Here is a 12,565-nt window from a genome sequence, read left to right as displayed (position 1 = left end):
CTCTGCTCCGTGAGAGGGAGGTTACTATTTTAATCATATTGTGAATTGTTCATTGTCACATGTGATGTGTCAGAGTGCAGTTGGATCCTGTGTGGATGATGATAGTACAGTACAGAGCCATTGTACTGCAATATGAATACTCCCCCACACCTCATTATGTTGCATTCTAATTTGATCTACAAAAGTTGTTAATATATAATTGAATCCAGTGATGGTAAAGAGCACAACATTAACATATTACTGGATTGTTTCTTTTCGCTGTTGTCTGTGTATACTGTATTCTCATCCCACAAATTGACCGTAAATACTTAAACTGATATTTTCAACTATTTCAAGTGCATGACATCAACTAGGTGAAGTGAGTGTAAATTAGGATGAAATCAGATCAAATGAGATCTGCCCACGTTTGGGACTTGTTTAGAAAAAAAGTTAAAGGATCGCTGCAGGATAATTCATTTTTCTGTCTTTGACTCATCACATTGTGTTTGGAGAGTTAGACGTTGCATGTGAAAAATGTTTTTTTTCTGGATTTTTGTTTACACTCCTGTTTACAGTTGTGTGGCTTGCTAGCCAACCTACACCACTTAAGATCACACCACAAAAAGACAGTTCTTCATCTGTAGATATCACATTAATTTTAAATGTTGTCAGAACAGCTAATCCACTGAGCAATGCATCTCAACAGCACTCAGCAGCTATGGACATGATGGTTTCATTGTTACAGATAATACTGTGCAAAACCATGTCAACATTTTATGCAAGATGAGCCGGCGGCTTCTTGGTCAAAGTACACAAACATGTTTCAGGTTACCATCATTTTGATATTGCTCCACTGTCAAAGGGACCATTGATGTAAATTAGGATGAATTGAATTATTATTTTTCTTATGGATTATGGTTCCAATTGCCATAGTGAGACCTGTATATAAACATTGTAGTGGAATTAATCATCATGTGGATCAAACCAGCCCACTAACACAGATCATTCCTGTAAGTGTGTTCAACAGTGTTCACATTTATGGGGCAATGAAACAATGTGCTGTATATGTTTGTAATGTTCAAATCTCTTTATAACATGCAAGTGTTGTCAGGCTACCTTTGTAAGTAATGTTGGTGCTTCAAGAGACTGTGAATCATGGCAAAAGGACAAACACTTGAAAAGGATAACCGGTGTCAAAGACAATGGTTTTACTGTTGTGAGGTGGATGTTTTCATCAACTGGGGTAATTTAACACCCAAGAAGATTCCATTTTTTTTGACTAGGCAGTAATCCCTTTGGCATGACCCAACTGAAAAACGGTGTGCCAAAATACAGCAGAGATATAGCACTTTTATTCATGTGGAGTTGTGTGACTCACTGTGCTGGTGGCTGTCTTAGATGGAGCTATTGTGAGTTCAGTCATCCAAGACCCCGGCTGTCCCACAAATTAACTATGAAACTGCCATTCATGGTTTCATATTGTACAGTCCAATTTCATGTATGAAAACAAAGGTTTCTTGTCCAATGTGGTTGGTGACTTGAAGGAACAAAAGATATTTTTTTTGTGTGTTGTCTGTCTCTTTCATCCTTTCTCTCTCTTTTTTTTCTTTTTCTTGCACAAAAACAAACATGAGAAGCTGAGGCTTCTCTGTCCCTAATCTGATTCTATGAGTGTGTCACAGCACCAGAGAGTGAATCAGGATGTCTCTGGATACTGTCTGACTTGGCACTGATATTGCTCAAACCCTTAAAAACACTATACAAGTGGGATGAAATCTTCAAGTGTGGTTGAACATGAAGATTTCTCCCGAAATGGTAATTTTCTGCCAGCTATTTCACTGAAATTACCAGTGAGTCAATCAATACAAGTTTTTTGCCAAATCATTGTATTTTGCCAAATGTTGTTTTAATTCTAGATGTCTGATAGTGTCAAAGAAAATAAAGATATGGACAAATGAGCAAACATGAGTGACGCATACAGCACTTTATTATACAGCAACATTTCATGAAGCATTTGACTGGTTACTTTTTTAAATAATGTTATATTTAAATCATGAACTGAACTAAATCACTTCCTGAAAACGATCCCTTCATTTTTCAGTCAGTTCAGCTGAGCTCAGCTGAAAGCTAACGTGATTCGTTCGTAGAGATAGTATCATAGAGTGCATAAACAAAATGACTGTGTCTGTACTCATTAGATTTCGAATAAATTTTAAATGAACTACATTACATTTGATTAGAGCCTGACTTATAGCCTACCTATGTGGTTAGCTCGCTAGCTATTGTGGTCAACGAGTATGATGAGCTAGTCGTCACACAGAGTTAAACGGAAAGAGGTTTATTTTCAAGCATTGTGTCTCATAAACTAGGCCACAACTTTGTGGGAAATCAACACGAAACAGACTCAGTCCACCACCGCACCGTCTGCTGAGCTGCAGAAAAGCTACTCTGATTGCTAACATTCAGCCTGCTAATATTACTGACTGTACTGACAGACTAGCTGGCTAACATAGCAAACAGATGTGAAAAGCATGAGTGACATGTTGTCATGGATGGACTTAATGTTATATTAGTTATATCGAAAAGGGAAAATGATGGGGTCATTATTTATTAACTTCATAGTATGTTTTTCACAAACTCGTTGGCAACTTACTGTGGAGACACGTTTTGCTCCAAGTCTTTACTACCTTGAGCTCTGATACTATCTCTGCCCCACATGCAGAGCTGACAGTATTGTAAATTAAGTTGAAGCAGGCTCTGCTGGACAAACTACATAATGACTCCATGTTTAAATCACCCCAAGCATTTTCTGCATTATATGTTCTGTAAAAAAGTTTTTATATCGGCGCATATCGGAAAACATGGACGCCGATACCGATATATCTGTGAAAGGCACATATCAGCCAATAATATCGGTCAGCCGATAAATCGGTCAGGCATTACATTTGATAATCCCTGAAATTAAAAAAACACCTTTCGTCATTTACAATGCATGGCAAAACCTGCAATATGAAAAAACACATGGTTGAAACTGTCTTAGATCCTTTCACTGTGAGGGAATGGTGCATGTTTAGTGATTAGTTCACTGAACATGACATGAGCCCCGAATGATAGACAGTTGCTGAGTTGCTCAAGCCCGCCCCTCTCCCTCTCCCTTCCTCTCATGTCTTAGTCTTAAATTAAGAAGTAGTACCAAATAATTTATTTAATAATTTTTAAAAATATATGTGCTGTACATAACAGGGCAGGAGTTATTATAGCAGTTTTCAGTTTGCAAAAGGTGCCTTATCCAACTATATTCTCAGCTCACTGGCTTATCCTTCATGAAGGACCATTCTCAGTTGACTAGTTAGCAAGCTGACCTGAACATTCAGCCGCGTTTCAGTTCAGTGAGCGGGACTACGCAGTCGGAGATTTGATCAAGCACTGAACGATTCAGTGAACAAATCTTTTTAATTAACTGATTTTAATGAGTCAGTAAACTGAAAAGAACTGCTATGCCCATCAATATTCCACTATGTAATGAAAAAACAATCTAACAAATAGTGTTAACAATCCCACAATGTAATGCTCCACATTTTATAGTCCCTGTTTCATTGCAAATCAAACGTATACAGGTCTTGTGCTTCCCCTTGGACAAAATGAACGCCACTCATTGTTAAACGCCTGTTTTCAATGGTAACCTTTCTTTTTTCTGTAAAATAATTTTTAACAAGCAACTTTACTTTTTCAGCAACTTCTACATTCCACAATAACCTTGCTAACGGTCGCATCTGGCAGGCTAATGAATGAATACAGATGAGGTTCACATGTGTTTCCAGTCTCTATGCTAAGCAAAGCTAACTGCCTGCTGGCTGTACCGTACAGATATGACAGTAGTAGAAATCTTTTCATCTAAATCAAGTGCATCTCCCAAAATGTCAAACTATTCCTATACATTTAATTATTTCCATTGTTTTACTTCATGTATAAAGCCTATTTGAAAGTTTGAGGTTTCAGGTTGGACAAAGTTAGTTGTTTGGGACACATTTTACATCATGCCACATAATATAGTGTTTCTTGCATCTATATCCAATGCAATTTCCACAGTTGTTGCCCACACTGTCATACAGTGCCGTGCAATGCAGGAGGATGTATAAATAGCAATCCAAAAGCCTTGATAAGTGATTGATGAGAGCAAGAAGACTGTGTTGTGGTGGTTACGCCATGATCCTCCAGCTGTTGTTAGTTACCCCATATCCTCGCTAGCACTCTGGTATTTTCAGTCTTCTTCTCCACCACACAGACATGACACATCTTTGTCAACTGCCTGCGATTAACGCCACAGGTCAAAGTGTGTGAAAAGTGTGTGTTGCCAGGATCAGTGGTGTGAATAATCCATCGATGCCAGTTGGGGATTAATGTGAAAGTTCAGGTGGCATGGAGGGGATTGTGCCTCCAGTTTACAGAACTCCAGAAAGTGCAACTAAGAAGGGCATTGTCCTCAGCGAAGGATTTCATACTTGGTTAAAAAACACTACAAAATATGACTATAGTTTGCAACTATTGTATCTCAAAGCAGCTACAATAGTAATAACAATGGATCAAACTATGCGTGGAATGTGAAATGCGTCTCTCATGGTGACGCTTTCTAAAGCAAATTGTTTTGGTTTTTCAATTGACAACTGTACTGATAATTTGGCCACTTTGGGGCAGCAGAAACAAACTGAAACTCAATTCATATGGTGAATGTGTAAGCCCTATAAACAGCATTTGCATTAATTCAGAATTGTGTCTTTGTGAATAAGTCCAGTATTCACTCTTCTTTTAGCTCTTTTTGGGTCTCCACCAAATATCTGGCCCTTTAGCCTCTCAATGCTGCTCTGATAATCACTAACTTTGTCTGCCATTTGGTGCTGGGCATGTAGTGAGCTGATGCTGCAAGTGGTGCTACGAGAGCAGTGAGAGTTAACCAAAACAGTAATCGCAAGTTTAAGATCAAAGATTTCAGCACAAGGCACTGAGAAAACAGTGGCAAAGTGTTCTTGTCAAAGCTGAGGCTTAAAGCTGAAGTGTTGGTTCTGAAACTGCCTGAAGTATACTAAACACTGTTTTTTTTTCTCTCTGTAACAGGCATGTTAGAATTCAGATGCAGGCTGTGAATAGTTGATCAAAATTCTATCTGTAAAGTCCTTATTTAGATGATGTTCTCAATAGCAAACCTGTACTCTGACTTGCCACTGTCACCAAAAGGTAATCAGCAGCTTTGTCTATACAGTTAATCCAAATGCCACAAAATCTGTGGGTTAGGAGCACACGAGGGATAGGAGAGTATTTTAATGGGCTGTACATTCCTCGGAGGAGACAACTTTCTCTCCTCTTTAGCACTGGAGATCATATGTCTAGCTCTGCGACAGGTCTTGTCACCCACTCATACCATGACTCATTTTGGTGAGAACTGGGGAGGGGAGGGGGGCAGTGTTAGTTGAGGCATTACCCAGATGCTCACAGGGCCTCCCTGAAGGGGTGTAAGGTTTTGTGAGATTGTAGACTTAGTAGATTGTACCCCCCCCCCCATGTGGCTATCCTGTTCAGTCCAAAATGCTGCGTTGAAAGCAATCTTGCGAAGAGCGCAGAGGCCTGCTCAAAGGGCCAGATTTGTGTGAGTCCTCTCACTAACGACTAGAACCACCCCTCATCTCAACCTAATGGATGCCACTTATGCTGTCATCACCATGCCAACCAGCTGTCAACTCTGGTGCGGTGAGCCTTTTGTGCTTCAGAGAAATGCAACTGTGTCGCGTTGATCTGTCTCAGTCTACAACAAGCCACCACCTCAAAGGAGCCAACAAAGTAAACGCTTCTCTTCTTCTCTGAGATCATTTGATTAAGGGGGAAAAACAGCCACTGACACCTGATTGTAAAGACTGAATACATTAAGATAAGAGGACACCCAAGGCCAGGTCAAATAAAGGCCTATTTATTGGGGCTAGACTGGCCGCATACAAAATCTGTTGGCAGCTGCTCACTAGTTGAATTCAGAGGATTAAGCAGGCAAAGGAGTATGCAAGATCAGCAAGCTTTTTGCTCCACAGTGTTGGCACAGTCTGGTGTAAAAGTTAATAATCCAAGAGACAAAGACCAGCACCTGTTATCTATCAGATATGACACAAATCAAAGCCCTTATGTTAAAATTGCATGCACTAATTCAGATTAAAGCTGGCAATATAAAAACAACATACAGAACAATAATCTGTGCTTTAACATCCAGTGAATCATGCTGTCTGTTGACATGCAATGTGTTTATCGTGACTTTTGTATTATGCCAACACACTCAAGAGATGAGAGTTTTTGTTTGCTGTGGAATATAGGTCACCTCCACCCTGGTTTGATGTCACATGATGACAGACATACTGTGCAGCAGCCACCAATGTAACAAAGATTAGAAGCTTTTGAGAGGCATTGACTATATTTGTCCTACAGTTGGTTCTGGGTTTATTTAAGGTCTGCATGGCTTTGTAATTCGCAGCCGCTGATCTGGACACCAGCAGGGGGAGAGGACACAATACAGTAATAATTTAATCCAGAGCGGCAGATAATTTAGTGTAATCCAGTGGATCCACCTACTTAGAAATAAGCAGAACCTGAAGGCTGGCATGACTTCAAATCAGAAACAGTTCGTACACCTGAATTCTTTAGATGGTATGGTTAGTTTGTGCTGAAAGCCTTACATAACATACATCTTGTAAGGTCAAAAATAACATAGCCTTACATTATTCGTCAGAGATGTGTGCTGTAGATAACACCAACGTACACCACAGACTTGTGTTCCAACACTATGGGCCAAATGGATCTCATTTATCTATCACCAGAGTTTAATTCTAGATGCATTTCTTTACAAAAAAGAAGTCAAGCGAATGTTGAGAGAAGACAGAGGGGAAGAGAGTTCATCTCGACATTCTTTTCAGCCTCATCCCCGTTAATGACCTTCCTGTGTGTGTGTGTACGAAGGATTAGGCCTGTGGGCTGGGCTGGTGGTCTTCCCAGGCTATTTTTATGAAGATGTCCGCCCCCTGATCCTTTTTGAAAAATGATATGAAGCACATGTTCCAAGATTGAAATGTAATTAGTCAACTGTCAATCACAGATGCTGAAGACATTTTTGCTGTTTTTCTCACGTGCTACCACTGTGCATTCACTTGGTGTAGTTGACTGAGGCAAGAATACAACACATACAAACAAGAGACACCATATCTTGTGAGCTTTTGTCCCACTGAAACATACTTGGGTTTCTAATGATCTTATAACAGTATCACTATCAGCAAGATGGTCCCCATCAAACTGTTGTTTCTGCTGCTCCTCCTTTATTTAGCCATGGATGGATTGAACATCGACAGGCCTGCAGCCTCCCCCTTCTGAAGTGCTGCCAAGGCGCTCTCAATAGCCACTGAGAGGTCCTGGCAATATAGTTCAGTACCTGGCAACCACAAAGCTGCTGGCCCCTACCTCTCATATGCCATCTGCAACTGCTTGTGTGTGTAGCAGGCACTGACAAAGGCCACAAGTGTGTCCAGAAATGTCACAGCATTCAAATGGCAAACTATCTTTACTGTAGAAGCAATGTCCAAAGTGATAGTAGTGCATGATAAAGAAAAGGTTTTGCATCTTTAGGCTCAAAGGCTTTCACTTTTTGATGTATATTCATGTGAAATTGATGGTCATCATTCATTTTGGCTTGATGACATGGCATTGATATGAAGTGCACAGTAGTTTATCATGTCTATCGTCTTTCTCTAAAGTGCATTTCATATTGCTTTTTTGCTTTTCTGGGATAAAGCAACACTGATTAAGTCAGTTCAAAGGCTTAGTGATCTGCGCACCATCAGCTCCCTTAAAAGGTACAGGATGATGCAGTGGAGCATGTCCATTCTCCCCAGAGATTACTGTTAATAAGAAGGCCAGTATTTATAGAAGAGCCCCCCAAGTGGATACCCCTAATCCATGCCTTACCCCTTTTCATCCCGGCCCCATCATTGTGCCTGGACTGCTCGCTTTGTGCAGCCCCAGCTCAGCCTCATCTTCGTCCCATATCAACTGAGGTACAGAGACTTTTTGCTTCTTTACACAACACTGCTTTTTCCAGATTCTTTTGAAAGAAGGGGAAACAATTCTGTGGCCTCTTAACTTGGTTGTTGAGAGGGGGTAGAGATTGCCTGGACTATTAGAGGGCATTTTTCATCTTTCCTATTCTTCTTTATAGTCCAATTTTCCTCCTCCTGCTCTCTTTGACCTGCAGCTAAGAAAAGCAAACAGCAATGTCCAGCAGCGAGCATTTCGACTGCCATTACTGCAAAGACTCCCTGCTGGGAAAGAAGTACATAATGAAAGAGGACACGCAGTACTGCACTAAGTGCTATGAGAACCTGTTTGCTAACTGCTGTAAGGGCTGCTCTTCACCAATTGGCTGTAACTGCAAGGTAAGGAGATAACAATGATGGCCCGTGAATAATGTTTTGAAGTCAGTAATGTTTGAATGAAAATTGTGTTTGTGTATGTTTATGTGTGTTATGGACATGAACTCTTTATTTCTAGTTTAACTTGCATGCTTCTATCAATCCAAGTTGTGCATATCAGTGCAGTAAATACTATCCTAAATGTTGACAGGACCTGTCCTATAAGGATCACCACTGGCATGAGCAGTGCTTCGAGTGTGCCAAGTGCAGCCGCTCTCTTGTGGAAAAGGCCTTCGCAGCCAAGGATGATCTGTTGCTCTGCACGGAGTGCTACGCCCTTGATTACTCCGCCAAGTGTACCACCTGCAAGAAAACCATCATGCCAGGTATATGCTGTGAGGATGATGGTAATGATGATGAATAGGGCTTGACAATATCACCTAATATCTATTTGCTGATACGTTGTCTTATTTACTTTGGAAACATTAGTTGACAAAACAATCTCACCACAAGGTCCATTTAGCTGTTCTGGAGCTTTCTGTCATTCATTCTGTTACGGTTACCAGGGTTACGAATTAACTTTCTAGTCAACATGGATCTGAAGTCTTTAAAGTTCAAAGAAAGAAATGGATGTTTAACCATTAACAAACCCAAGATAAATGGCCAAACTTCATTGATTATGAGGATCAAGTGATACAAACATCAGGCCACAATAGCTACTAAACAAACTATTTTTTTGTATTTGTTTGTCCTAATAAATGTATTTCTTTCTAAGGGTTAAATTAAAAGATTAATACCACTCTCATATCTGTATAATAAAAGAGCAGACATTTAACTTGGCTTAGCATAAGGACTAGAAACAGGCAGACACAGCAAGCCTGGCTCCATCCAGTGGAAACAAAATCTGACTTCCAGCATTTCTATAACTCACTAACATTCACTGACATGTTACATCTCTCTTGTTAAAAATATCTAAATGGTAGAATCAATGAAATGTGTTTTTAGGCAAAGAAAGTAAGAATACATATCTCCCAAAATTATTATATATAATTATTATAGATAAGTACATTTAGGTTGGTAAGAGATTCATAATGCTGGTAATTCAATACATTTGGTATATTGTTAGGCCCAAATTGATAAATTATGAGTTTTGCAGGGGGAAAAACATTTTACAAGCCGGGATTGACAAAGCACCCTCACCACATAGTCTATTCCTTCTGGAGCTGTCGATCATATCCTATGATCTTCCTCAGCACATGGAGTTGCCCAGTTGTCTCAATGTTAACTTAAAAACTGAGATTTCAATTATATGATAAAAAGCTTCAGTACAGCTAATAAATTCTTTCATCAAAAACAATTATTTTCAAAATAATATAATAATTATGTCATTAATTATTATTTATGCAGAGAAGAAGACTAACATTCATACATAACAAAATACATTTACAATATAAAACATTACACTAGTGCAATAATGCAATATCTCCCTTTCCCTAAATTCTTTCTAGTATTATCAATATTGTCCTATCCCAACAGTTAAAAAAAGACTATTTTGGGCTGCAGTGTTTCTGTCATAAAGGTACCATATGCTGACTAAGCTGCTCTTGTCCCTCGTGCCAGGTTCCCGCAAAATGGAATACAAGGGGAACAGCTGGCATGAGACCTGCTTCCTGTGCCACCGCTGCCAGCAGCCAATAGGAACCAAGTCCTTCATCCCAAAAGACTCCGGCTACTTCTGTGTGCCCTGCTTTGAGAAGCAGTTTGCCTACCAGTGCTGTGCTTGTAAGAAGGTAGGGTAACAGCTGACTGTTGTATATTTATTGACTGCTGCAGTAAATCCCCCTGACTCTGGTATAGTTAATATTACTTACACCGTGGCTGTGTAAAAAAGGGATGCTTAGAAAGATTAATGTTTGTTTGTGTTTGTATGTTCTTTCACCCTTGCCTGGGTATCTGTTACCTCTAGGCCATCACAACAGGTGGAGTGACCTACCAAGAGAAGCCCTGGCACCGTGAGTGTTTCCTATGCATCGGCTGCAGAAAGCAGCTGTCGGGTCAGCGTTTCACCTCCAAGGAGAACTACCCCTACTGCCTCGAATGCTTCAGCAACCTGTATGCAAAGAAGTGCGTGGGTTGCACAAAGCCCATCACCAGTGAGTCACTGGCTGCACTCACGCTTTCATTCATTCTGGCACCGCCTATGCAGCTCATGCAGCTAATTTTTAAGGCCATTCTTTGCACTTGTGTAGGAACTGTCAGACAAACAGAAAGGTGAAGATCTCACATTAGCCTGCATATTATGTAAACACATGGATCTTTGTTTGATGTGTTCAGGTCTGGCAGGGGCCAAGTACATCTCCTTTGAGGAGCGCCAGTGGCACAGCGAGTGTTTCACCTGCATGCATTGCGCTATGTCACTGGTGGGACGCGGCTTCCTCACCCAGCGCGACAACATCTTGTGCACCGACTGTGGGAGGGAGAAGTGACCTTTCCACCAAGCAGTCACAGCTTCATCCTCATAACATCAAGACATCATATTCTGATACAGATATTGAGGATTCATGAATCTTTTTTTCCCAGCATGGCTGATGCATAAACAAATTTTACATTTACATTTTGAATGTCAAATGCTTATTTTGGGGTTATAAATGATATCTCTCTCTCTCTCTCTCTCTCTCTCTCTCTCTCTCTCTCTCTCTCTCTCTCTCTCTCTCTCTCTCTCTCTCTCTCTCTCTCTCTCTGTCTCTCTCTCTCTCTCTCTCTCTCTCTCTCTCTCACACACACACACACACACAAAACCTGTGATGTTTCTATAAAGATGTTTTCTTTTCTTTAAAGCTTTATGCATAATGTAATTTTCTCATCACAAACACTTTTCACTTTTGACAATGCTAAACTTAAGTAGTAAACATATTAGAGTTATAGTAAATGAATCAATCAGTCAGTCGACAGGAAATTAATCTAAAACTATTTTGATGATTGAATTATCATTTCAGTCATCAAAATCCTAAACATTCACTAGCTCCAGATTCTTAGGAGTGTATACTTTTCTTTTTGTCTATTTTCTGACATGCTATATAAGAATAACCATGAGAGTAATAAATTATGAAACTAATCAGCCCTAAACACATTTCCCTCAAATACAGGTTTGACTTTAAATATATTTCTCCTGAATGCATCTATGTTGGTTATGATTACCTAAATGAAAAATGTGTTCCTACTGAGGAAACAAGAGATGGTGCATGATTTATATATTATTATTATTATTATTTTCACATGTGAAATACTTTACACGCTTAAGGTTGCTCCAATAAAGAAGTTGCTAAAATGGAAGTGCATATTACCTCATTCTAGGCCTGCTGTTGCTCATCCTTATTATTCTGCTCCATCCAGAAGAAGAGTCTGCATAAGTAATTTCATATAAAATTCCCTGATGAGGAGAGCAGACACAAAGTTCAGTGTGACAAATATAGCTGTGATGGTAGGTTTGAAAAGCAGTTCATTTTTATGACTGTACTGTACCCTCTCGCAATCATGCTGTAAAACAAACCTCTGGTGTGTTTATGTTGCCTCTTGACCTCATCACACCCTGTTCACTGACATTGTAAACAAGCTAAGGACGACCATACATGGTTTGATCAACAGATCACTTGCTTGTCTACTTGTCCATTATCCACTGACCAAAGCCGCACTTTGGTCCCCACATGAGCCAAGAACACAAGTGACCGTAACTGTGGGCGCCTCAAAATATCCGTCTTCTTCACCATACCTATTGTTTTGATACTTGTAAAAGAGTTTTCTTGGTGAGGCTGCTAGATGAGTTGTGTAAGTGTCCTCACATGGCAGGATGAGCGGCGTAAAATGCTGACATAGATTTCCTGTCAGGATACAGTCACATGGGGAGGTGAAACTACTTTACACTTCACAGACTTGTGAAGGAATCAAACAGGCACAGCACCAAGGTAGGGACGTCTTGTTTTATAGATTTCACAGAAGAGGCTCTATAGCTGATTTACGCAATATCTTTTTGTAAGGTTGTTGTTTTTTACAGTGAAAAGTATTTCTATTGATTAACTTCCTCTCTGCTTATTAGTGAGCTATTACTTCAGCAACACTTGACTTGAGCTGCACAATCAAAGACTGGCATTTCTGCA

The 12,565-nt window shown here is 39.9% G+C and overlaps 1 protein-coding gene across 1 annotated transcript; it reads left to right on the top strand.

Moving 5' to 3' along the window:
- Nucleotides 1–8,273: 8,273 nt before the first annotated feature.
- Nucleotides 8,274–10,897, top strand: fhl5 (four and a half LIM domains 5). Its single transcript, XM_062440054.1, has 5 exons — nt 8,274–8,435; nt 8,623–8,797; nt 10,032–10,201; nt 10,378–10,564; nt 10,746–10,897. Exons 1-5 carry the CDS (start codon nt 8,274–8,276, stop codon nt 10,895–10,897), a joined length of 846 nt encoding a protein of 281 aa, XP_062296038.1.
- Nucleotides 10,898–12,565: the final 1,668 nt, after the last annotated feature.

This window comes from Scomber scombrus, chromosome 19, assembly GCF_963691925.1.
Source record: "Scomber scombrus chromosome 19, fScoSco1.1, whole genome shotgun sequence".
NCBI classification, from domain to species: Eukaryota; Metazoa; Chordata; class Actinopteri; order Scombriformes; family Scombridae; genus Scomber; species Scomber scombrus.
Note: the sequence above shows the minus strand (reverse complement) of the source record. Positions and strands in the feature narration are given on the sequence as shown.